This window comes from Cydia strobilella, chromosome 2 (genome assembly GCF_947568885.1).
Source record: "Cydia strobilella chromosome 2, ilCydStro3.1, whole genome shotgun sequence".
NCBI classification, from domain to species: domain Eukaryota; kingdom Metazoa; phylum Arthropoda; class Insecta; order Lepidoptera; family Tortricidae; genus Cydia; species Cydia strobilella.
Genome location: NC_086042.1, coordinates 9,172,672 through 9,200,488, shown reverse-complemented (window position 1 = coordinate 9,200,488; position 27,817 = coordinate 9,172,672). Strand labels below are relative to the sequence as shown.

Below are 27,817 nucleotides of genomic sequence, written 5' to 3'. Positions count from 1 at the left end.
GTAACATATATTTTTATGGGACACCTTTCATAATACCTATATTATAACAACAAAGAACTCATTTCGAAAATATTTAAGTCATACTTGTAATGAAAATAATAAAAGTTGAAGCCGTAAATTGCTAAGTATCGATTGGCCGAGACAGTAAAGGGCACTGCACCGAGATTGTTCCATGTTACCTATTAATGGGAATAGCGGTATCGGTTCTGTTCGAGTAGTTACTCGTTCTCATTGCCAGACGTGAGTGGAGTTGGCAATAGTAGATTGTGTCACAAGGGAGCAAAATGACATATTTACGGCGAGGGCGTACAATTGAATCCTAAACGAAGCGAAGGATTCTATAATAGAATCCTGAGCGTAGCGAGGGATTCTAACATAGAATCCTGAGCGTAGTGAGGGATTCAAGTGTTAACGCCCAAGGTGAAAATAATTTTGCTACCATGTGACACATACTGCTTTTCACATCACCTATGAGGAAATTACATACATATATTAGGTTTCAAAACATTATTATTTTAAGCAAAGATCGATACGGACAAAGTGCCAAAAATATGTATACACGACCTTAGTATAGGTACATATTACTTCAGGCACTTTGTCCGTATCGATATTTTCAGACGTGACTGTACTGACAAATTAAAAGTACCTACAGCTCATAATTATGTACCTAATATCTTTTCAAAAACAGCAGCAAACAACTAAAATGATACAATGAAAATCAAGTACATTATTTTTGTAGATATTTCTGATAACAAACTAGCTTTTACCCCTTTGAACCAAATCTTCGGAAGAACACTATGAAGACTGATATCACTTATATTTATTATTATTAGTGTCGTTACCGGGATGCTGCTTAAAACATCTGACACAGATGAAAAGGCCTATTATTATTGATTTAAACTAAGTATTTACAAATTTATACAGAATACAGAACCGCATAATGCTTTGTGAATTATTTGTACAAAACTTTTTAAATATAGACTTTTTAAATTGCATAGACAAGTATGGCTGCGTTTAAGGAGACCTAAAATGTCAAAATAAAAATTAAATTATTAAACTAAAGTTTTTTTACGTTTCTTTATAATATTACGCTAATTACTTAATTTAAATATGATATTAATTAATTTAAAATACGTTAATTACATTTATTGTTCACATTTACAACAAAATATTATCTAAGTTAGAAAAATTGTATGCACGTAATCGATTATAAAGAAATTGTAATCGATTATATGCATACTAATTTCATATGTCTTTGTGTCAATATTTCATACTGGCAACAAAATGTCCTTGAACAGAAAAGTGCCACTTTGATCCCTCCTAGCAGGGAAGAAAAGTTCCCTTTTCGAATAGGTGATGTGAAAAATAACTTGCAACGTCACTTGCAGGGTATTTTAAAAGGCCGTAGGTATTACGAGTACGTTAAAGCGAATCATACCTATTCATAAGCATGATATAAATCAATATGGTTAAAAAAAACAGAAAATTCAATATAATTTCGAGAATTATTGGCGTACCTACCTACAAACCTACCTAGAAAGAATACCTACCTACCAATTGCGTTCCGAAGACAACTAGGAACCCTTATAGTTTTGCCATGTCTGTCTGTCCGTCCGCGGCTTTGCTCGGTGATAGTTAGTGCTAGAAAGCTTAAATTTAGCATGAATATATAAATATATAAATCAATCACACACTAAAATAAAAACTAGGAAAAAAAATAGGGTAGGGTAAACCCTCCAGTGAATGAACACCCCCCAGTGAATGAACAAAATCACGTTTTTTGTCTAAAATAAGATATATAGCAATTTCTACCACTAGTCGTATTTCTATAGGTAGTTCCTATGCAATGGCAACTTGGAAACCCGTGATACATTTATTTTCGACCAGTTTGAATGCGACTGGCGTTTGAAGTTTTGTATGGAAAAATTAGATCCCAGATAAGAATAGTCTACGTTTGGAGCAACATATGAAGTGCTTATATATTTAATGTTTACCTGTACAAAGTTCAGTTATTTGGTTAGATTAAGAGTAAAACCTTTTATAAATGTACACTTTGTAGGCGTATTAGGCCATTAAGTCTTTATTTTTTATAGTTCCATTACTAGCTTATCGAATGTTCTGAAACCAGTAAATAAACGGTGTGTTCATTTACTGGTGTTGTCTAGATTTAATATTTTTTCTAAATTTATATGTAAAAAATGGTACTGAGCTGTTTTTTTGTGATTCTGCATAGAAAACGATTCTGATTCATTCAGCCAGTATTGGAACAAAACAAACCAAATGCCTATAGTCTATTTACTGGATTTTTCATGCCTATGTATGAGCAATACAAAATTTGGCTTGTTCATTTATTAGATTTCTACTAATTCTATGTATGAACAAAATACCACGTACAAGAAAATAGTAACTAAGAACAATATATGCAATGACAAGTTTATTATTTTAAACATTATTTGCTCAATCAATCAATCAATCAATCAATTTATTTTGCTATAATAAGGGTTGGTTTACAGGTGTTATTACAATAAGTATTTTTATGTACACTCCTTAATTAGCCATAATCTATAGCATGCAAAATATTCACAATTATTTACATATGTACAAATACAATTAAATTTAAACTTAAATAAAAAATAAATAATATTATCAGCCCATTAATAAATATTTCTAACCTTATTGCATTATAATATACATTAATATAGCAAAAAATCATTCAATTTATAAAATCTGCGTTCTAAAAGCCACTCACGTATTTTTTTATTAAATTGGTTATCGGGCACTTCTTTAAGCTGTTGTGGTATTTTATTATATATGTTTACACACATCACCGTACAATTCTTCTTAAATCGGCTTGTTTTTTGTTGTTTGTCCACCACAAGCTGAGCTGAGCCTGACCTTTTTTCATCAAAATGTGCACGTCCTTTCTTGTCTTAAAGATTGATTCTCTTTTTTTATTAATATGTAACAGGTTTCTGTGTTAATGGTGAATAACCATGATTTAATTACATTCTTATCTATTTGAAATCAATATTTAGGGGATAAAAAGATATGAACGCTTACGCTATACCTACTAAAATACAGCTGGAAACGGTTTTTGTATTAAAAAATGTTTTTAATGCTGATTAAAAATATCTAAATAATGTTCATTCACTGCATTTTGCGGTGTTCATTCACTAGTTTTTATGTTCATTCATTAGGTTTTTGGGTAGTTTTTTAGTTCCGTACCCAAAGGGTAAAAACGGGACCCTATTACTCAGACTCCGCTGTCCGTCTGTCCGTTTGTCCATTTGTCCGTCTGTCTGTCTGTCTGTCACCAGGCTGTATCTCATGAATCGTGATAGCTAGACAGTTGAAATTTTCACAGATGATGTATTTCTGTTGCCGCTATAACAACAAATACTAAAAAGTACGGAACCCTCGGTGCGCGAGTTCGACTCACACTTGGCCGGTTTTTAGTATTTATAAATTCTGCTATAACTCAAAATCTATGAAAGTAATAAAAAATCGCAGAAATTACTTTCTTATTTATTAAATGAGGATTGATTAAATTGCAATTAATTATTCAAATTATTAATGAAGGCTGAGAAATGATTTTTCAAACTTGGATAATTGCTTGTGTTCATTCACTGGAGGTTTTACCCTACCTATTATTACTATTTTACTCGTAACATGGGGACGAATTATTTTTTCGCTTCAACTGTATGGTTGCATGGTTGGATAAGGTCGTTTAAAACCAATACGGGTCTTCAGCAACTATTTTGTGAGATGCTTATATGTATTTAGAGTGCTCCGAGGAATTGTTCGGATTAATCCCTGCCGCTTCTTTAAAAAAAAAAAACAAGCATTTACAAAAAAAGTGACATTTGCTGCTGATGATGATCAGAACGGAACTCTTCATCGACACATAGCTCCCTTTTGGCGATTTGTCCTCTTCGTTATGTTTGTTAAGCAAATTAGGTTTTTAAGCCACATTTTTGTCAAGCCTGTTATGATCATGGGGTGTTTTTTTGTATTTTCATTAGAAAATCAAGCATTTACATTAAAACCAGTGGCATTTGATGAAGTGAAACTGCTGATGATGATCAGAATGAAACTCTTCAACGACGCATAGTTCACGTTTGGTGATTTGTCCTTTTCGTTATGTTTGTTAAGCAAGTTTCCTGATAGTATCTAAATCGCATTTGAGTTCATTTGTTATTAGGCGAAGCAACAAGAAGGTATAGAGGGAAATGCTTGGAACACAATTTTTGACTCGGTAACTTTGTAGGACAGTTTGACAAACGCAATACTGAGGGTAGAGCCGTCCTCGCAACGGTGACGTCGCCGGCACCGCCGACGCCGCCTGTCGTGAGCGGCCGTGCGAGTCGGGCTTTGGCCCGCAGTACACGGCGCGCCCTCGACCAGTGAAGACGTGTCGTTGCTCTGTGAAGAGGATCCTCGTAAATTGGATCGAAACATGTCGAGCTATTCTACTTAATAATACGTGAGTGACCCGTTTTAAAATAATTTAATATGTTTGAATCTCACTGGAGTTTTATAGTTAAATAAAACTTGTAACAAATTAAATCAACTTTCATTTTGCATAAGTAGCCATGTCGCTAAGACGCATTGTTTCCGAGATATCAAAATAATAGTATCAAAGTATCAAGGTACCGATTGAAATTATTTAAGTTTCAGTATTACTTTGTTAGAGTGGGTACCTACAGTACACGTGAATACTAAGACTTAGTTTGTACATTTCTGGGAAGGTTTGTTGTAATATACATGTCTCGTACGTAAGTATAGCAGCATTTGATTGGTTGACAAGCCATTTGTCTAAGTGGCTTCTCTTTGTGGGCAAGCGGAGAATGCTCGCGTGCAAGAAATTCTAGGTCGATAAATCTGTCTCTAAAGTACAGGCACATTAATGGACTTTGTAGATACAGGCAGCTGCAAGTTTCCAATAGCGCATTTAATTACCTCTCATTAGCAATTTACAATTTAGAAAGTCAGCAAAAAATTTAAAAAATCAATATTTTAGTTATCACACATAAGGAGAATTTTACAATTCATGGTTGGGCTGACTTCTGGAATTTTATATCCACTAGCACTTAGGTACTTTTGATCTCTCGATGTTCATCTTATGATGCGTACATTCGTGCGCTGCACAGGCACCAGGCACTGCTCGCAAGTTATTTGCGAAATGTATGCTTTAGATTGCGCGCTATTATTGAGCGAGCTATTGAATAGTCTAGACAAAAAAAAGCAAAATCGCTCTCCTTCTTGATGCGACTGGCAAATCATATTACTTTTTGGAAACCGAGTTTTTTAACTTAATTTGATCCCGCTAAGTTCGAATTTGCCGGTTGCCCGATTAAAATCTTGACCGGAAGTGAGATATTGAATATGGCGGCCATTATTACCCTACATAGCGACCCTAATGAGTTCCTTGTATGGAGACATTGGAGACCCACATTTTTATAATAATTGTTGTAAAACATAACAGTAATAATAAACACGTGAAAGTTTGGAGTACTACCTGAAATGGTTCAAAATACAGCCCTTTAAAGATAGAAAATAAATATAAATATATATATATATATGTATAGGTATATACATATTAAATGCGAAATGTGTCAGTAAAAAGAAAAGAGTGATATATATCTTTCTCTCACTGGGATATATATCACTCTTTTATATCTTTATATCCGTATGTATCACTGGTCCCGCTCGCAACTGTATCGGCATTTGCTCACTTTACGTCATCTTATGAGTGAGAGAGAGGAGACGAGTAGTTATTATACCGTGGCAAGATTGTTTCTTTTATTTTGTATCATGATGGATATAGATCGATTCATTCACGAAGGCGCTTGCTTTGGTTCGTATTGTCATGCTCAATTGCTCATGCTATTAGTTTAGGTTCGACAAATCTGCGCGTCGTCGTGAATTGCGCTGTCTCCTTAACCTTTCATTTAAAAATGAACATATTACGCAATAGCAATAGAATAACGTGAAAATAATCATGCTAAGTCTTAACTTTAAACTTTAAGCAATAGAACTCATTGACTCATCACATCATTGCATTGTATCCTGCGCAAGCGAGAAATACTGTAGGTACTATTTAATCTACTTACTTCTCGCGGAATGACGCGTCCGAACCAGCCCGAACTACCGCTGTAGCTCCTTCGTGTTACTTCGGTGGACGCGCGGCTGAGACATCGCTTATCTTATCTTATCTATCACTTTAGTAAATCGTTACCTGGCAAGTCACGTGTACGGATATACTGGGATATACTGATATATTCGGATTCGTAAAGACAAGAAGAGTGATTCATGAAAAGAGAAAGATATATATCTTTTATATCTATATCTCCTCATCTCTAAATAAATTTTATTTAATTATTTATTCAAATACGCTAATCATTAAATACGCTTTTGGGACATTTAATCTATGTACACATACTAGGACTCTTTTGGTGTAAAAATGCGTATAGTATGAGAACTATGAGAATTGGTACGAATAATTAATGATTAAATTGTTTATTAATCAATTTATTGGGAGTGTAAAGTGCGAGTGTAAGCCCCAATTATAAGTTCGTTAGATAGCTTTAACACTGATGCCGCCACGCAATTGATCCATAAAACCAAAAAAATATTGTAAATGTTACCGGCGTAACGTATGATATTATTTTGATCAATGACTAATTTATGAAAAAACGGAACCTTTATAGGATCACTGGTGCGTCTGCCAGCCCGCCTGTGACAGCCTATTTGCTCCAAAACTACTGAATTAATTAGGTTGAAATTTGGTAGGTACACAAAATCTAAATCTGTGACTCAGACGGACATGGAACGTATATAAATGAATTTTAAGCTTAGGTTCTTTTGCGCTAAATGAGAAAAAATATTTTTCAATTTATATCGCTTTATAGTATATCAAATGAACGAGCTCATTATGAGAATCTGACATAAATAATGTATATCTTAAGATTAATAGTTTACCTAGAAGTTAAGTAAATATACAAAAAATTACAAAGTCGCAATGGTTACCTTAAATCGTGGTGTGGAGAGCTATTGCGAAGACCGAGTTCCGCGTAGGGCAGAAGACCCGAAGAGACTGGGACATTGATGAGAAAACGATTGATTCATTAAATATTCGTTAGAATTCTCATATTCTTATACTAGACGCATTTTTACACCAACATTTTTTTACTGTGCGCATTTTTTTAATGTCCCATTTAAATAAATGGCTAAAATATTGAATACATTAAGCCCTTCAGGTACAATTTGTGCTATAACGAGACCTCACTACTGGGATTTCGTATTTCTTTGCGGCGCTGACACTGATTTCTATTTAATCTTTAAAGGGATATTTGGAACCATGGCAGATAGGTACTCAAAACTTTCAGAAAATACGTGTTATTATTACTGTTATTTTTAGTAACAATTATTATTAAAATAAATATTTAAAAAAATATGGGTCTCCATACAAGGAACACATTAGGGTCGCTGTGTAGGGTAATAATGGCCGCCACCTTAAATATCTCACTTCCGGTAAAGATTTTGAGCGGGCAACCGGCAAATTCGGATTCAGCGGGGTCAAATTAGATTAAAAAACCCGGTTGCCAAAAAGTAATATTATTTGCCAGTCGACATCGATTTTTTCGGCTTCAAGGGATCTGAGTAAGATTTTAATTTTAACTCAATACCTAGGGATAGAGATAAAGGGTCTTGACCTTGACTGACAGAGGGATGGACGGACGGACGGACAACAAAGTGATCCTATAAGGGTTCCGTTTTTTTCCAAAAAAAGCGTAGCAGAGCGGGATCTGGTAGCTAGCCTCAGTATTGCATTTCAGATCTTTCAGGCTATTCGAAATTGGAACTCTTTACCCGTAGACCTAGTACCCTTACTCGTTCTTGAGTCTAATTAAATATGTAAAAATAATGAAAGATTAATACAAGAATTCAATGAATAGTTTGGATTATTCATTGAATTCTTTAAATTTTATACATATTTATTTTAGGACAAAAATTATTCTTACCTATTTAAATTAGGGTGTCTACTTACTCTTCAACCTACCCTATCAAGTTGACAGGGCGACGAGAATGTGATAGTTTAATCTTCTAAAAAATACTTGGAAAGTAAGTATTACAAATGAAATCAATTTTCGGTCAGGCATAGTTTATTTAATCATTTTGGCAGTTTTCTTTTAAGTAGTGGTTATATTACAAAAGTCTAAACAACTTAACTAGGTACAGCAGTTTCTAAATATATTCTAATATACATTTACATCAGAGCCAAACATTAAACCTAATCTGAAACTGCCTAAGTATTTAAAACCCAAAACATTTACAAAAGTCTACTAAAGCGAAGAGCGGTAAGATACCTATGTATTTAGGCACAAACAATACTTCCAGACAGCCCAATTCGAGTTTTAGTTATTCGATCTGTATCCAATGTGATACTGATCTATCAGTGTCAAAAGTGACTTTTTGGTTGAAGAAATTTTGATACTGACGGATCAGTATAGTATTGGAAACAGATGGATTAATTCTCTAAAACTCGAATTGGCCTTTAAGTTCACAGTGTTGATACTACATATTTAGGATAGGTAAGTACTTACTAAAATCTGTTACCTGAAGCACTTATGTATGTAGGTACAAATCATCGTCGCGTTGTAGTTCAAAGCATTTATACAAAATTGATTATTAAAATTAAACCTACAAGCTACACATATCAACATGTTGACTTTGATCACAGCTCACGTGGGTGTTATCATTTATTCAGGTCATGACATTTACTTATTAAACAATAAGTAATGTCACCTAACAGTATGATTTATCATTATGATTATGACATTATCACAAGAAAACAAAACGGATGCTTCATTGAATTATTTGCTTGATTGGTCACAAGAAATGTGATAGTACATATAGTTAATACACTTAAGTGTCATAGGCAAAGAGAATTAAGAAGACGTAGTGCTCACTCCATACAGCGGTTTTGTTACCAAAAAGACTATTATTTTCGTAGTTTACATCTAGCGTCATGTAGCGGAACTCTCAGTACTGCTACTCGACAATAGATGTCGCGGCAAACGGAAAGTCTAATGCTCAACGATTTTCAGCTAATATTATAACGAGAGTAACCGGAACTCTATTTTAAACTCCTGCTTTTAATATTAGTTATAAATTGTTGAGCAATACACTTTTTTTCAGTCGCGATACATTCGACATCTAGTGTCGACTAGCAGTACTGATAGTTCCGCTACTTGACGCTAGATGTAGACTACGAAAAAAATAGTCTTTTTGGTAACAAAACTGATGTATGGAGTGAGCACTATGTCTACTTAATTCTCTTCGGTGTAGGTAACTAATTAAAAACATGTCACTTTTCTAAGTAATCGATATTGAGTGTATTTATATCTCACTTCAAACTTTGCTATACTTACCTATGTGGAAAGCTAAAATTTGAAACTGGTTTGAACTACCTATGTTGTATGCTTACGTATACGTACGTGTGTATGTATGGATAGGAGAATTGCCCAACTGCACTGAGATTTATGAATGTAATGTAACCATTTTAATAACAAAACTTCCGTGAGACACAGACATATTAAATATATTAAAAGGGGTCACTCACGTATTTTAAGTTGAAAAACGCTTGACATGTTTTACTCCGTACTGAGAAGTGTCTGCGCCGGTCCGCCAACGCGAGCTCCTGATGATACTACTCGATACGGAGTGAAACATGTCGAGCGTTTTGCGATTTAAAATACGTGAGTGACCCGTTTTAATGAATTTAATGTAACCATTATTAATATATTAACACGTTGGCTGCCATGAGCATCACCGGTGGGATCAAAAGCTCAATTAAATTTCTATTGGGCGTGGTATGCGTGGGTCTAGTATGGTGGGCCACTGGGCAGCCAATACCCTTACCTAGTAGTACCGAATGTGCCACTTACAATTGTTTGACCTTTCTTTCCCATCTTTCTTTCTCGTAGAAGTTTAAACGTGCATTTATAAGCATGTGGCTAACTAATTACTTCTTATTAGGCACACTCACGGTCTGTGGGCACACTATATTGTATTCCAAACTGCTTTAATGTTGTACTTAACTTTATACAAGTACTTGTATTAGACTGTGTAACTGTTCTGTGTTAGTGGCTGACATCTAGCCTGTATTATCCTTCTTTCCCCAGCGCCAATAAAATAAAAAAGCAGCCTATGTTCATCCTTAGGGTGAAAGCTTTCCGCAAACCAAATTGTATGGAAATCAAATTAGTACTTTGGCCTTGAAAATGTTACTGAGGTTTTTGTTGTCATATATAAAATTAATAAGCCAACAAATGTGGCAGCAGCTCCGCCCACGTTCGTTTCGGTCTGTATCATTTCTCCTCTTTTCCTCTTTCTTATTTCTAAAAACATGCAAAATTTTGTAACAAACCGTTTAGGCGGGATAACATTGCATTTATAATTATTAGTTTGGATGGATAATGCTTATAAGTTGTTGTATTCATAGGCAGTTGGGCATTTTGAAAGCATTTTAACGTCAGAAGTATTTTTTTACTAAATATTTAAAGACATTATCTTAGAATATAATGAATAAAATAGGAAGGTACATAAACCTGAGATTTTTTTGTCGGATGAACTGCTGGAAAAACCAACAGGCAGACTACTACTTGTACTTATAAAGAGCGCAAATTTAGAATGGTTCGATATTCATGAAATTTAAAGCAGAATTCGTACTAAAAAATACTGCGTTAATTTACTATTGATTAATAATAATACTGCATTAGAACGTGCTTATGTAGGTAGGTGCGGCCAGGGACTATTTTATTCATTCATTATTCGGGAATGCATGTCTTAATCTTAAGTAAAATGTACCTGCACAACAGAATCCCATAGTTACGATAATATGCTTCTAATTGGCATCCTGATATAGTTTAGGCATGAATGTATTTAATTTTAGGGTAGGTACATCGTAGGGTGATCGTAGGCATACCGTATCACAAACTTAAGTTAGACGAAATAAAATACATACAATTCGTACTTATTGTCTGTTCAGCTCACAAGAAAAGTGACAAAGATTTTCACGGTTAATTTAATAATGTAAAAGCTTTAGATGTTAACAAATGAATCATCAAGACAGTGCCCAATGTCTTAATGTGTTTATCAGGTAAATTAAACAAAAAGGAATAAATACGTAATTTATACTGCTTCTCCGGACATTTGAGGAGTTTTCTTCGTCACCAAATTCTGTCGAAAATAAAATGTAGTTAGCATTACGTAAAATGTAAATTACAATAATCTTAAATTAATCGTAGGTTCTATTATTTACGCGACGGTCATTATTCGACGGTCGCATTTTTCCAGATTTTCGGATTTTATTTATTTACAGGTAAATATATTACTTTTCATTTCTCATGCTCTGAAAGTAGGTCATTGTTGTTCTATGATGTGTGTAGAAAGTGATACGTTTCTGAAATACTATGAAAGTGTCTACTTAGTTATGTTTTTTTAAACTCATGTATTTTACTTTACTCTTTTTAGGGTTCCGTAGCCAAATGGCAAAAAACGGAACCCTTATGGATTCGCAATGTCTGTCTGCCTGTCCGTCCGTATGTCACAGCCACTTTTTTCCGAAACTATAAGAGCTATACTATTAAAACTTGGTAAGTAGATGTATTCTGTGAACTGCATTAAGTTTTTAACACCAAATTAGAAAAAAAAAACAATAAATTTGGGGGTTCCCCATACACAGAACTGAAACTCAAAAAAATTTTTCTTCATCAAACCCATACGTGTGGGATATCTATGGATAGGTCTTCAAAAATGATATTGAGGTTTCTAATATCATTTTTTTTTAAACTGAATAGTTTGCGTGAGAGACACTTCCAAAGTGGTAAATGTGTCCCCCCCCCCCCTGTAACTTCTAAAATAAGAGAATGATAAGACTAAAAAAAATATATGATGTACATTACCATGCACACAAAACAAACAAACAAACAAACACACACAAACATCCAAACAAACCAACCACCACCACACCACCAAAAACAACCACCAAAAACACACCAACACAACAATGCAAACAATGCAAACTTCCACCGAAAATTGGTTTGAAGGTTTGAACGAGATCTAGTAAGTAGCTTTTTTTTAATACGTCATAAATCGTAAACCGCAATTTTACCTTTCACTCAAGTTTCAAATAAAAACTACATTGTTTAAATTGTGTAATGTACGGACTACGGAACCCTCGGTGCGCGAGTCCGACTCGCACTTGGCCGGTTTTTTATTTTATTCTTTATTAAAGAGCTTTATCGCTCAGCGATTATGTCGCTCCATATAATCAACATACAATCACAATCACTTAACTTTCCTCCTATGCGAGTGTTTGACTCGGGTGAAATGAGGGTCCTTCATTCCTCTTTATTGCACACCAATAACAAAAGATGCAATACATAAAAAACAAGCATATTTATAACTTAAATTTTATTATGGTAGACAACATGCGGGCTTGTTGCTAATAGCGATCTTAAGGCCACAGCACACAGGCTGCGAGTGCGTAGACGTGCGCGGTGCGCGTGCGCTAAAATGTTTGAGCCGCGCACGCACACGTCACGCAAGCGGTGTGCCGTCTCTCATAAGAATCTGTATCACAACGCGCACGCACACGTCACGCAAGCGGTGTGCCGTCTCTCATAAGAATCTGTATCACAACGCGTACGCACACGTCACGCAAGCGGTGTGCCGTCTCTCATAAGAATCTGTATCACAACGCGCACGCGCACGTCACGCAAGCTGTGTGCCGTCTCTCATAAGAATCTGTATCACAACGTGCACGTGCACGTCACGCAAGCTGTGTGCCGTCTCTCATAAGAATCTGTATCACAACGCGCACGTGCACGTCACGCAAGCTGTGTGCCGTCTCTCATAAGAATCTGTATCACAACGCGCACGCGCACGTCACGCAAGCTGTGTGCCGTCTCTCATAAGAATCTGTATCACAACGTGCACGTGCACGTCACGCAAGCTGTGTGCCGTCTCTCATAAGAATCTGTATCACAACGTGCACGTGCACGTCACGCAAGCTGTGTGCCGTCTCTCATAAGAATCTGTATCACAACGCGCACGTGCACGTCACGTAAGCTGTGTGCCGTCTCTCATAAGAATCTGTATCACAACGCGCACGTGCACGTCTACGCACACGCGTCCGGTGTGCACAGACCTTTTGCAGACAACCTTTGGTTATTGGAGACTAGGCAAAAAAACAAGTGACGCGAGTAGGTGATGCAGTAACGTGTATCACGTTGAGTAAGGAAGACGAAAAGCAAATAAACAACTAGATAAAGTTTCAACTAGACATTCAGTACGATGCATAAATAAATACCGTATCAGCAAATTTACAAACACGTATAAATCGCACCAATGTGAATTCTAGTAATCGATTTTAAAAATAAAATATAGGTAGGTAATGATTTGTAGTTAAACTGGTATAAACAAACGTCAACATTCGGCCGAGTACTTTTTTTTTTTAATAGCCTGTAGTGTCCCACTGCTGGGCAAAGGGCTGGGCCTCTCCCTTTGATTTCCCTGACTCCCGTTGTTGAGCTGTTTCCGGCCAGTTATTAGTGAAGGTGTCTAAGTCGTCCCGCCATCTCCGCCTGGGCCTGCCACGTCCGGGCTTCTTTTGCGGCATCCACTTGGTGGCTATACTAGCCTACCTATCCGGATGCATGCGGCAGACGTGACCTGCCCAGTCCCGAGTACTAAAAGTTTGAAAAAGTGGCCGAACAGGCGGAATATATACTGAATAATATTTGTTTTTATTTTTCATTAAGGCGCAGTAAGTTCGTGTTCTTCTCTCACTCACTGAGCGTAAGCGTGAGCGAGATGAAAGTGCGTGCCCGGGAGCGCGGATATCATGTTTTTTTGTGTGTTCTAAAAATAAAAAAGTAATCGCTGAGTTCCTGGAGCATAATATTGCTCATTTTTAGAAATAATTTTCATATGTTTAGCTTTTGTGCAGTTATTAATGTTATTGTAATTTTTTAAAGTGCATTTTAGAACTAATAACCTAATAACCTTTTTAATGTTCCTGATTTTTTTCTATCGAGCGAAAGTCAAAAACTCAGGATTCGAATCGCTGAAGTCCTTAAAAAAAGAAAGGCCTCAATTGCTAATTTAATTCAATTGCAGATTGCTAATTTAATTCATGGCAGCCGTATGGTGATCCAAAAAAGCGCTACGAGTTTTTTTAAATCCATTTTCTGAACCAACTGCACCTTAACATGAAATTTAATAACCTGTTCCTAACACTGGAGAGGCAAATAATGGTTCATAATTTGAATTCCTCGCTGACGGAACTCGGCCTCCAATATTTATTTTGATGAAATACTTATTAAGTTAATTACCAAACGTCCGTATTTGTTCACCGTAGACTTCTCCTTGAAAGTTTGAGCTTACTGCATCGTTGGTTACTGAGTTTTCGTGACGACCTGTGTGATAAAATACATTTAATGTATTTTGATATATTAATAAGGTTTACGTACATAAATTGTATAAAAATTTGGATACCTACCTTTTTTCTTAAATGTTTGGTTGTCCAAAATTGCTTTCGGCGTCGTAGAAAACGCTGACGGTGGCGCCGGTATTTCTAAATTAACAAGAGGCAAATTAAAATTACAAAATTCCGTCGTAATATCTACTTATTAACTTGAAGTTTCATTTACCGTCCAGTTTAATGATGCCATCAGTCTCTCCCAGAGAATTCTTGGCGATACACTTGTAGAAGCCAAAGTCCTCCTTGGTAATGTTTCTTATCTTGAGCATCATGAATTTGTTGTAGCCGCTGTCCATAGGGAAGGCTTCATACTTGCCACCTACAATTTCCATTTCTGCTTAAATGTAAAACCTCTGTATCTTACAATTTCAATAAAATAATTTCTAAGAGTTGGTGTGAAAGTATTTGTAGATTTTAATCATAGCAATCGACTCAAAAAAATATCGGTAGGTATGTTCGAGCAACATAACTTTTACGATAACTTGAGTTCAAGATTTTCTGCATAGATATGATAATCGTAGATATCAAATTGCAATTGATAGAATAAAGCATCCGTATCCGTAGCTGTCTATCTAGTTACGTTTAATAAGAACGTCTGCGTGAGTCAAGTGTAAAAATATGGGTGCACGCATCATACTCAAAAATATGCCTCTAGCTCTTATGTCAGCGAATTAAGAACTATGGGACATATTTTTAAGTAAATTATATAGGTACACCCATATTTTTGCACTTGACTGTACGTGAAATATTCCAAAAAGTTCACATGTGGTGATAAAGCGCAATTCACAGTCGTATTTCATACAGTAACTTTCTATTCAGCACGAGTGAATAAATTCGGGACGCTCTCGATTCAGCTTCCATCGATACAAGAGAAACTATTTTCATTATGAAGCCATAAATCAACAACACAATCGAGCCATACTGTATTTGATATATAGCACCATATGTTTTATAGCAATAACGTGTGCTTAATTAAGATATGCATAAGTGATCTCGTGTGATTTGAGAAGCGCCTGTTTAATTATGGCAGTTTGTATTTTTTAATATTGTCACAATTACCAGAAATGATCATATCTCCCCGGTCGGTGGTCCAGTAATTTATTGAGGAAGGGTATGCCTCAGTGTGACACTCCAGGGTAACATCTTGACCTATATATGCTCCTTCTAACTGGTTAGGTATTGATAACATCGGTGGAACTAAAAAAAGATATAGACAATGGAAGATTAGTAACAGATATTCAAAATTATAGCCGCTGAGGATACGATTACTGTCAAAATGACCCTTAAAATACGTTGATAATCGACCATGTCCTGGTAAATAATAAATATTTGAAAGCTTAGATATTTGTAATAGCATGCCACAGTTAAATTGGTCTGAAAAGGTACTCACATTGAACCATTAGCATAATGCGCTTGCTTATGGACGGCGGCACCCCGTTGGATGCTATACATAAGTACGCCCCCATGTGGAGACGAGACACCTTGGCTATGGTCAGAGTTTCTCCATCCACAACGCTTACTGCTGACAAAAACCATGACACGTTAGTTAAATATATAGTAAAGCGTTCGACTAGTGTATGTTTAGTAGTAGAAGTCCTAGAGGAGTTACTTTAATTTGATCATAATTATTTATAATGAATATTGTACTTTACCATTGAACCTTTGAAAATGGACCGGTCTATTTGTCTTCACAGTAGGTACCGAGCGATTTTAATAGAAAAATAAAAATCACTTTTTTATACCACATTGGTGGCAAATACGCATACGGCCCGCCTGATGGTAAACAGTCACCGTAGCCTATGAACGCTTGCAACTCCACGGGTGTTAACATGCTCGTTGTCGGCCCTTTTTTAGGGGTCCGTAGTCAAATAGGAACCCTAATAGTTTCGCCATGTCCGTCTGTCTGTCCTTCCGCGGCTTTGCTCCGTGATCGTTAGTGTTAGAAAGCTGCAATTTGGCATGGATACCCGTACATAAATCAAAAATCATGCATGGCGATAGAACGGTAAAATTAAAAATACAAAAAAAGTTCGTTCGCTTTAACCCAATGGTTTTTTTTATACCACGTCGGTGGCAATCAAGCATACGGCCCGCCTGATGGTAAGCAGTTACCGTAGCCTATGGACGTCTGCAACACCGGAACCCCCGGAACCGGAATGGTGTGGGTTAATTGTTGGATAGGTCTTTCAAAACGAATAGGGACAACCATTTTTTTAATAACGTGAATATTTTCGGATACCCTATAATCGCTCCGAAAGAAAAAAAAAATGTGTCCCCGTCTAACTTTTGAACCATGGGTCCAAAAAAAAAAAGTATTCTAACTAATAAAAAGACGTACAAAGCGCTGCAAAGGTACTCCTTTATGGTTGTAATGTACATGATACTTACTAATAGCCCATGTTTAGCCTATTCTGATATAATGGTAACTACGGAACCCTACACTAAGCATGGCCCGACAAGCTCATGGCCGATTTTTTAAAGCTAAAAAAAGCTTACGTAAATATAGACATACTGAGTTTTTAATTAGGTACATATTTTCACTAAAACTGTAGTACTTGTACATTTAAACAACACATGATTTTACCTCAATTTTGTCATATTTTTTATTATAGGTAAATTTGTTGTAAATAACATTACATACCTCTTAATGTTTATTTCCTTGTGTACTCAAGGAAGAAGCAATAAGTATTTAAAAATCAACGTAGCCTTTGTGCACGTTCTCCGTAGGTATCTAGTTATTTGTGTTCATTATCTGAATTCATGTAAATATAAGTACAATAAAATGTTTATTTACACGTATATCATAAACCCTCTATGATGTGTTCAAAAACCGAAAATTACGACCAGCATAAACCTAAACTGTTTCGTTAGGTCAAAGATAGATATAACTCCGTAATAGATGGATACAGTCTAAGGAAAAAACGTGCCTCGAAAATCACGAAAATTTGATTCTCGATCAGAGGGCGCTATTAGTTTTGGCCTACTCTCGTATAGAGGGCATTGATGGTTTCGTTTGTTATTCATAATTTTAACGCATATTAGTGAAAGAACATGGGTCAAAATTATATAAAAATAATTAATGCAAATAAAAAAAATCATTTATCCATATTTAAATACATTTTAACGTATTTTTAAAAATCTTCATTTTTACTTTTAAAGTATGTCGATAGATGGCAGTGAATTTACAGCAAAATTTACTATGACAGTACCGCTCTATCTTATTATATCCTCTTTGGTTAGGTTAGGTTATTAATTTTATTATCACGTTCAAATTTAGAATATCTGTAAAAAAAATGCAATTTGATTTGACCTCTATTCTATCAGTAAACATGACGGTTTATTCGAAATTAAGTGTCAATTGCAAACAAGTTTGACAAATCTCGCATGTTACTTGACATCGAACGATATGGCAGTTGGGGCTGACTCTAATTTGTCTCTGAATAAAAAAAAAACTACGGTTGCGTGATATGGATGAAAAAGTTTTCATTTACCGCCATTTGACGTTCATATTATCTTTTAATTAGTTGATTTTGTTGTTCATAAACTACTAACTAACTAGTAAAATGAGTCGTCAAGATATTTCGGAGACGCTTCCTGATAGCTGCGACAGAGCAATGATGCCGCAATGCCGGCCGTATAACACGCGGTTCCTGAACACATCACAGAGAGCTTATAAAATGCGAGTAGATAAAACAGTGTATGTAACTGTACATAAATCTGCACAAGATCCCTATGGGTCGAAGTGTATCCGCAAGGGCCCCCGAAAACTATAAGATGACTGTACATAAATAATTAGGGATTGAAACACTCGTGTGGTCCTATTGTAAAACTGGCGAAGCAGCCCAACTCGAATTTTTAATGCCTTTCATTATGTATCAGTCTTTAAGTAGCAGCATTACTTGATTTTTATTAAACTGTTGTCCCTAAAATGTTATTCTTAACTTAAATTGTTTTGTTTTTATTTTACCTAAGGTGCTTGAAACCGAGACAGGTCGTTAATACCAGCCATTGAAGATGGTTTTGACACCGCATTTACAGCTACAATTACCGACATAAACGGCTACATTATAATGGGCAAATTATGAAAAATCGCTTTTGACGTAATGTTAAATCATAAAGTCGTTTCTCATTTGTTTGTGTCTAGATTAGATGCTATAGTTTACCTGATTCTCCGTTATAATTAAAGTCCTGCCCATCCTCGCGGCGCCACATGACATAGGGCTCGGGGTAGCCGCTGGCGCGACACACCAAGGTCACGTCCGAGCCCTCACGCACCACCATGTCCGTCGACGTCATATTGTCGATGATTGATGGCGGCACTAAATAACAAATTGTCTGAACCTCACATAATTACGACACAAAAGCGATAATAAAGATAAGAAACATTGAATGTCATGTTTGTGTTTTAGTCACATTTTTATAAAGTTCTTTATGGTGTTCATAATTATTTTTGATATGAATCTATAGTGTCGTACCACAGGTAATAAACTTTAAACAATAGTACAAAAGTATTATATTTATAGCTTCCGTAAGTACCAAAAAGCGGACGGGCTTTTAACACACAGGACACCATAGGATAACATAGGATTACCTTTAGATGGAAAAAGTTTTTTTTAAAACTAAAACGAAGAATTTACGATTTGTTGAGTTGATTTTAGTTCTGCTAATGGCGCCACACTTAATCTATAGGTTACGGCGGTGTTAGTAGTTAAAAACTTTATTGCAGACCTTACTTACTTACGTACTTTAATTTGTGCTCGTAACTGTAAAATAAGGGTTAAAGTAGTAAAAAAATACGTGATCAATATCAGGAATACATCTTCGATGATAGAAAAGTTATCTCTAATTCTCTACTTCCAAGAATCGCAATACCGCACAGGCGATTTAATAAAGTAAACATAAAAAATCAAAAAAGCCTCTAGGTATAGGTTTTTGAAATCGTATTCGTAGTGCTGGGAGTTAAGAGGTTTAGACGGGTACAGTAAGCTACTTCATGCTGACCATGACACCATGTCTACGTAAAAACATATGTATTAACAGTCTTATTTAAGAGGAAAGGGGACGGCCGCTTCTCCATACAAACGTAGTCCCCATTTTCCTCTCTGGATATTGACATTACGGAAAATATTTTTACACAATTAGATGTACATTAACCATAGCTTTGCCCCTACGTTTGACTTTTTTCGATTTTGTGTAAAAATTTAGTGAAAAACAGATTACATACAAATTTTTAAATACTCCTAACTTATAATAATTAAAAATTCGAAAAAATCAATAGCTGTGGTTGATATACAAGTGTCAAAATATTTTCAATAATGTTAATATCCAGAGAGGAAAATGAGGATTACGATTGTATGAAAATGTAATTTTGCGCGGGTTCTCCACTTTCGTCTTAAGTACATGATCTTCCTCACTTTATGTATGTAGTCGAAGCAATAAGAAAGTACTCTTTATAGGCATTTTGAATTACATATATCAAATTATATTACAGAGTTAATAACGATAAGCGTTCTCAAAATTAATTTGGGCTTATTAGAAATCACTCAATTACGTATAGGCACTGGAAAATTTTCAGGTAGAAATTTAGTGCCTGAATTTTTATAACGTTATATTTTTGTGGCATGTAATAATATATGTAATGTAAAAGTTATGTAAAGTTTGGCTGGTTTTAGCTGGTTTGGCTGGTTTAAAATTATAAACGTTTAGTATTTGATAATACGTTTCAAGTTAACAAACACTACACACAACAAATGCTATTGAACTTGATGATATTAATCCAGGCACGGTTAATGTATTACAGTGTAATTAATGTCTTACAATAACAAAGTGGTGTTTCTGTTAATTGACCGAGTGCAGCGAAGATCTTTTTCAGCTTGGGTAAAAATGCTTTCGTAATCCGGCTATTTTCCCCTACAGGTCGCATTTCTCAAATTTGATCTATAGATTTGATCGATCAATCATTGTAACATCCCGCTTATTTGTATTTTTTTAAACATGAAAAAAACCAAAGCCTTCTATTTACGCTTAAAAGCGCCTTACACGACGAGTTCTACTCTTCTTGACGTATAAACAAGCTCTCTTATTATATATTTATTTCTTATTATCTTATATATTTCTTTAGAAGGATTAAAAGTCCTACTATAAATGACCAAATGAACTTGGTGCGCTGAGTAATTAGTGTATTAGGTACAGTCAGCATCAAAAGTAGCGTATCAAGTCTGATAGTTGCTTAGTCAAGCGTCAAAAGTATCTACTATCTACCATTCTCTGGATATGCTAACAAAAAGACACTTGTCTATAATAATAATTAAACTGTTGCAGATACCTTTTAACGCGAACTATCGAGATAAATCTTTAATAGGGTAATTGACACATGTTGACTTTTATAATTAAATCTAGTTAAATAGAAAATGAGCAATTTATTACAATAAACCCTCCGGCCTTCACCACTGGAGGGCTTCTTCACTTTTTCTTTAATATATGACATTTATTACAGTTTTTATCACAATAAATTGGAAACTTAAAAATATATAATGGGAATAATAAAAAAATACAAGACCTCAAGTTTCGAAAAAAAAAAACAATTTTTTTAAACTTTCAAATAGGAAAAACATAATGGTACCATTCGATTACTTACATTTTATTTAAAATAAATTGTATAGCAACAATATACATAAACGCAACATTTCACCGACAAAATAGCAATTTCCTTGTTTTCCATACATCGGAACGGCTTCTAAGCAAAGCGGCTTCTAAGCAAAGTGAGACAGTGACGTCACGATGTGTTGCCATTTGTGTTAGAGCGTTTGCTCAGTAAAGTGGCGATGCCAGACTTTGACCATCATTTGTGACTTTTGTATTGCTTTAAGACAGTGGGTTCCATACAGACATTTGATCCTCAAAACAAACCTGATCGACTGATACCATTTAAAAAAGTCAACTACCCTATTGGGAAAGTATTCGAGGGTGACAGATACTTTTGACGCGTTGTTTTATACGCTACTATTGATGCTGACTGTACAACCTAGTCCAACTAAAACATTGTTGGACTGTTGGTTCAGGGTACAAATAAGCTCTACTTTCTAGTCTATTTAGACCATCTATTGCCATATTTACGAGCTGTGGCGTGAAAAATATTAAATAATTAAGAATACCGTCAACCGCGGGGAATAGGGATGGCTGGGGTGAATAGGGACAAAACTTAAAATGTGATTTACCTGACAATTTCTTAACAAATACCCACATAAAATGCATTATTCGATTTAAAATAATGGCAGGTTTTGTATGATACAATTCGTATCCCTATTCACCCCGTTTGACGGTATATAATCCTTCGTCACTTTTTAACTCATGTTTCGTTGAAACGTAATTTAATGGTCTATCAATTTACACGAACTAAAAAATACAGACAGGGCAGGGGCGTTTTTCGCAAAGCGGCAATGCGGTCAGTGTCTCGGGAACAATGCCTCGGGAAACACTATAAGTAGGGTTAGATAATGATTAGTTAATGGTTAGGTTTTATTTGAAAATGTGGATTTTGTGTTAGATTTTATTTCTTTGTCAGGATTTTATGTCTTGATTATTGTGTATTTTTAGATTTGACATGGTATTCACTTAATTATTCGTAAAACTTTCTGTGGTAAATACAGGCCTTCTTTTGCCGCATCAATAATGTATCTACTATTTGATATGCTTACCGACGACCTGCAGGTATCCTTTCCTGGAGCGCATGGGGTCGGTGTTGACCTGGCACATGTACCACCCGCGGTCCACCTCCTGCACGCTCTTGATGTGCAGGTACCACGAGCGGTGGTCGTTGTATGACAGGCTGATGCGCGGGTTCTGCGTTATGATGTTGTGGTGGATGCTCAGGATTGTCTGCGTGTCCATTCTGACCCATGCCACCTACCAGGTATAAAATAAATCAGCAGATTTTACAATGGGTGACACTAATATTTTTTCTTATAATTTGTGATTCACTTGTTTTTTATTTATTTATATAATTAACCCTTAAATGCAAAGTTTTTTCTTTTTGCCTGAAATTAATATATGTGTTATGTAATTATGGCTGATTATGGGGAAAATGGTAAAAATATTATAACATCGATTTTCACTGCGAATTCAGGTTTAAAAGTTGCATAGACTAAATCATATTTATAATTTTCAGTAAGAGATACATGAAAAATCTTACTACCATCAGTAAGGTATATCATATCACTTTATCATAGGTGATATACCTATGATAAAGTTTTTAAATATAAAATAATTACAAACCCCAAAAAAAAAAAACGTCCAAAATCACATGCTAAAAATCGTCAAGTTCTGGATTTATCCAAGTTTTCCGATATTTTGTCTTAAACGTTAAAGTTTATCCAACTAAGAGAAGAGCAGTAGGTACCTCTTAACACAGGTAATGTTTTACTTAAAAAGAGGTACTAATTACTATATGTACAATGTAAACCACTGTTGATTGAATGAATTATTATAGGTTTGTAGAGTCAGTTAGGGGAGGTTAGCACCCCCGCGGGATAACGTCGGGATGTATTTTACATTCATTTTACGCGATTTAGTCCATCTCCATACATTATAATTTGTTAAGCTATGTCAATTTACATGAATACATATTATAATCGTCAAATAATAAACAAATTAAAAAGATACAATAAAAAAGAAAAAGTACGCGTTTGTGCGAGAAAAAAGAATTATAAATGTTTGTAAAAGAAGCCATCAAATTTTGCACTGTGACTCACGTTGTACACCAACGTCACGTTCTTATTTATTTATAGGTGTCAAGGCTTTCATATGTTTATTTTTATAAAGATAGGGGAGAGGGAATAGGGGGTAGGGAATGTCAGAAATAAAAGGAATTCAAATTAGGTAGAGCATTAAATTGATAAACACCTTTACTAATTCACGGCTGGTTAAGAAGATACCATACAGCATTTTATGAAATGTAACAATAGTTATAAAAAAAACTAGTTCTTTTTTGCCAAAAAATTGTTATCATATATTACTTCGTTACATTACATATAATAGTTAAGTGTGAGTGTGAGTAGACATTCCAAATATAAAATTTATTGGTATATTATATAAGGTAGATGTATGTCTGGGTAAGGAAGTTGTGAAGTATTAAGCATAAATCGTTATCAATGTAAAGCCATTTACTATATGTGTTTCTGAAAATAGTAGGTACACAAGTGAATACATGTAAGAGGGGCGTTAGTTTTTTTTACTTATAAGTACCTAATATTGCCTTCGGTTACCGCGATAGTTACTCATGAAATAAAACTATGAAATCGGATCATATCGCGGATATAAAATCTATAATAAATCCCGCCCGACGTTTCGAACCCTTTACAGCGTTCGTGGTCAACAGGTGACTGAGGAAAACTACAATGTGCAAAACTACCCACATACAAAAATAATGAACCATCATAAACTATAAACTTTAAGGCTGGTTATACATGCAAGAAATCATAGAATTGAAGTAATAGAAAAACATCTCTCGTCTTCAGGTAGCTTGAAAAAGGGCTTTAAAGCATTGAGTAATACAAAGCAATGGATCCCCTGCTTAAGCGAGCTGTCTTCAAATACCAAGACGTTCTCAAGAACAAAGATAATAGATACCGCCACTTCATTCTACAGAAATCTGTATTCGACACAAAGTTCAGACCAAGAGGAATGCCATCAAATCAAGCACAACTCTACCACTATACCTAGATTCTCTATGGCAGAGATCATGAAAAAAATTAACGGTTTAAAAATAGAAAAAAGCTCCGGTCCAGACGAAATTCCAAACCAAGCAATTAAAGTGGGCAAATCTCTACTAGCACCACATTTAACGAACTTATTTAATAAAATCCTAGACGCGACAAGGATACCTACGGAATGGGCAAAATCTGATATAATTTTATTATATAAAAAAGGGGATAAAAATGGCGAATATTGCCAACTACAGACCCATCAGCCTGCAACCAAACCTGTACAAACTGTTCGCATCTTGCCTCGAAGAACGTCTCGCTACATTCACTGAAAAACACCAACCTGTAGAGCAAGCTGGCTTCCGCAAAGGCTTTTCGACCGTAGAGCATATCCACACGCTTGAACTTATAATAGAGAAGTATCAAGAACGACAAAGACCTCTATATCTGGCCTATATTGACTATGCCAAGGCCTTCGATTCTATTTCACATAAGAGTATGTGGAAAGCTCTACACGAGTGCGACGTCCCAACAGAGATTATAGAACTAATAAAAGACATCTATAATAAAAGCGTATCTCGTGTTCGAATGGAAACAAAAGGACCAGAAATAAGAATCTGTAGAGGAGTCAGGCAGGGCGATCCACTCTCGCCTCGAATTTTCGTCACTGTCCTAGAAAATGTTATGAAAAGTCTAAACTGGACCCGGAAAGGAATCAATATAAAAGGTGAGTATCTAAATAATCTTCGTTTCGCCGACGATTTAATTCTTTTTTCGGAGTCTGCAACCCAACTAGAAAAAATGATTTGTGAGCTTGATACAGTCAGCAAAAATATTGGTTTGGAATTAAATACAGACAAAACGAAAGTCATGACTAATGCTTCAAAAACACCCATATATGTAAACAACACTCAGCTTGAATATTTAGAAAAATATATCTATTTAGGTAAACAAATAGCTTTCAATAAATCCAGACACATAGACGAAATAAACAGAAGAATAAATTTAACATGGAACAAATTCTGGAGCTATAAAGAAATACTAAAGTCAGACCTCCCAGTCAAGCTCAAGAAAAAGGTGCTAGATTCCTGTATACTCCCATGCCTCTCATACGGCAGCCAAACATGGATTTACAGTAACTACACAACAAATCGAATACAGACATGTCAAAGAGCCATGGAACGAAGTATATTGAAAATAAACAGGAAGGACAGGCAACGTAATACAGACATAAGAAGGAGAACAAACCTAATAGACGCCTTACAACACTGTAGAAAACTAAAATGGAAGTGGGCAGGCCATGTGGCACGAATGAGCAAGGACAAATGGGCAAATAAAGTAACTACGTGGCCAGGACCACTCGGTAACCGAACTCGTGGAAAACCGAAAGAGAGGTGGGCAGACGAGATAGTTAGAGCTGCTGGAAAGGACTGGATTACAAAGGCAACGGATAGAGATACTTGGAAGGATATGGAGGAGGCCTTTACTCGTAGAGAGGTCCTTAAATAATCATTTAAATAATAATAATAATAATAATGTGCATTTTATTAATTTATATATATTTTTCTGTGTAAAGAAAAATGTACTAAATGTGAAAAAGTAAAATTAAAAAAAATATATATATATTAAACTAAACTATGAAATGGAAATGTAAATTCGGAATGTTAATTATGTAAGATATAGAAATGCATGAAATGAAATTTTAATTTTAATTATTAAGAAATGAAACTGTAAATTATGTTTGTTTATTAAGGAATAAAGAGGCTATATTATTATTATTTGTATCTCCTTGGATATCACGGGTCTATAAATCCCGGTCTTTTGATAGGCTTGCGTGGGGATATAGATCCAACACGTAGAGGCCCCTTGGAGAGCTTTAATGTCATGTAGAACGCCTGCTGGAACCTGTTCACAGGCGCAACAATAGACACCCATGAACCGGTCGCAGCAGGCATTGGGACTATTGCAGAAAAAGTGAACAGTATACTGGTCTATGGATTGAAGTTTGGGTGGACAATGAGAATGGGCTATTGTAAAGAACTCCGGACACCTGCCATAACAATGTTAATACACGTTATCGAGGCAGGTGGTGACTTGCCGCTGACTAGATGGGCCCCTGAAACTGCCGTCGTGAAGACGACCAGGAGCAACACCGGTGTGAGCGGCTCAGGGGTGTCGAGAGGTGTGCGCCGCTTTCTACCCAGTGGCTGTTAGCAGCCACTGTGCCAACTCGCGTCTTATGCATCTTTCACTTCCACCCCTGGAGCATATAGCTCTTACGACTCCCCTCTGGACGGCCAATGAAGGCAAGCCAGAGCTGAGAGTCCTGCGGGTCCCCTTGGGGTCCACTCCGACCGACGAAGACACGCCGGAGACGGAGACCCTGACCGACTCTCTGGAGCACTCGGGTCCGTGGGGTCGTCACTCCCCAACAGCTCGCCACAAGCTGCCCTGCGGGCTTAATATTATTATTATTATTATTATTATTTTCTCTAAGATTTCTCTTTCTCAGCCTAAGCTGGTAATTAATATTATCTACGGGCCGGAGCCAAGTAGATGATATGTGACACTTAAGTTAAATTAGTATTTTCATCTTCTTGCAGGAACTTCCGTACGATTCTGCAAGTATTGAGTATAGCTGCCTTCTGTAACTGTATATAAGTATTTGGTTTCAGGTCAATGAGTTTCAGACTGTGGTGGAGGTATTTAGGAATGACACCAGTGGTTGACAAAACTATGGGGACAATGTATACTTTTGACTGATTCCAGATCCTGGTAACTTCATCTTTAAGGTCAGTATATTTTTGTACTTTTTCAGTAATAGTTTTATGTAGGTTGTGGGTGTTGGGGACAGCGATATCTATTAGGTAAGTAATTTTATGTATTTTGTCAGTCAATGTTATATCCGGTCGGTTATAGTGAGTCGTTCTGTCGGTGAGTATGGCGCGGTCAAAGTACATTTTGTGGGTTTCATTTTCTAGAATAGAGCTAGGGCTATATTTGTAGTAGGGTGTGTTACTGTATGGTATAAGATTATGTTTAAGAGCCAGTTTTTGATGTACGATATTTGCTACCTGATTGTGTCGATGGGTGTAGTCTGTTTGTGTAAGATTAGGGCATGCTCCGGTGATATGCTGAATTGTTTCTGGATGGCGGTGGCACTTTCGGCATCTATCATCAGAGAGTTGAGGGTCTTTGATTATATATTTTCTGTAATTTCTTGTGTTTATGATTTGATCTTGGACTGCAATAATGAAACCCTCTGTTTCAGGGAACAAATATCCGAGTTTAAAAAATTTATTTGAAGCTGTCGAGTCTACGTGTGATTGTGATAGGTCCTGGGGGTGTCTACCGTGCAAAACTTTTTTCTTCCACTGTTCTAATCTTAAGGCCTCGTAGTTTATATCAGTAGTCGGTGTTTCTCGCTCTATTAAATTCAAAGGGGTGTAGTTTGCGTCACTGCATACTACCGCTTTATGTATGTCACTGCTGTTGGCTTTATGGAAGAAAAATGTTTTGAGGTTACTTACTTGTTTTGCCCATAATGCGTTTATGTCTATTAATC

General features: G+C 35.8%; 1 protein-coding gene and 2 long non-coding RNA genes across 6 annotated transcripts in view; 2 read left to right on the top strand and 1 right to left on the bottom strand.

Annotated features, from left to right (window-relative positions):
* The window catches only part of LOC134751423 (uncharacterized), a 292,528-nt gene extending 288,379 nt beyond the window's left edge, over positions 1 to 4,149 (top strand). Inside the window, exon 3 of the long non-coding RNA XR_010128654.1 lies at positions 4,050 to 4,149. This is a non-coding gene — a long non-coding RNA (uncharacterized LOC134751423). The remainder of the gene's footprint in view (positions 1 to 4,049) is intronic.
* Positions 4,150 to 11,075: 6,926 nt separating this feature from the next.
* Positions 11,076 to 27,817, bottom strand: part of LOC134750985 (lachesin-like) — a 42,087-nt gene continuing 25,345 nt past the window's right edge. For 2 of the 3 annotated variants that reach the window (XM_063686307.1, XM_063686292.1), the window contains 8 exons: positions 22,249 to 22,456; positions 18,715 to 18,870; positions 15,942 to 16,070; positions 15,611 to 15,748; positions 14,721 to 14,885; positions 14,570 to 14,644; positions 14,403 to 14,486; positions 11,076 to 11,244 (listed from right to left, as the gene is read on the bottom strand). In XM_063686307.1, coding sequence (XP_063542377.1) covers positions 11,129 to 11,244; positions 14,403 to 14,486; positions 14,570 to 14,644; positions 14,721 to 14,885; positions 15,611 to 15,748; positions 15,942 to 16,070; positions 18,715 to 18,870; positions 22,249 to 22,456 — 1,071 coding nt within the window. In that variant the 3' untranslated portion in view covers positions 11,076 to 11,128. The remainder of the gene's footprint in view (positions 11,245 to 14,402; positions 14,487 to 14,569; positions 14,645 to 14,720; positions 14,886 to 15,610; positions 15,749 to 15,941; positions 16,071 to 18,714; positions 18,871 to 22,248; positions 22,457 to 27,817) is intronic. The other variant, XM_063686298.1, reaches the window with a different exon arrangement.
* LOC134751414 (uncharacterized) overlaps positions 12,113 to 27,817 on the top strand; it is a 440,348-nt gene continuing 424,643 nt past the window's right edge. Inside the window, exon 1 of one of the 2 annotated variants that reach the window (XR_010128652.1) lies at positions 12,113 to 12,161. This is a non-coding gene — a long non-coding RNA (uncharacterized LOC134751414). The remainder of the gene's footprint in view (positions 12,162 to 27,817) is intronic. The other variant, XR_010128653.1, reaches the window with a different exon arrangement.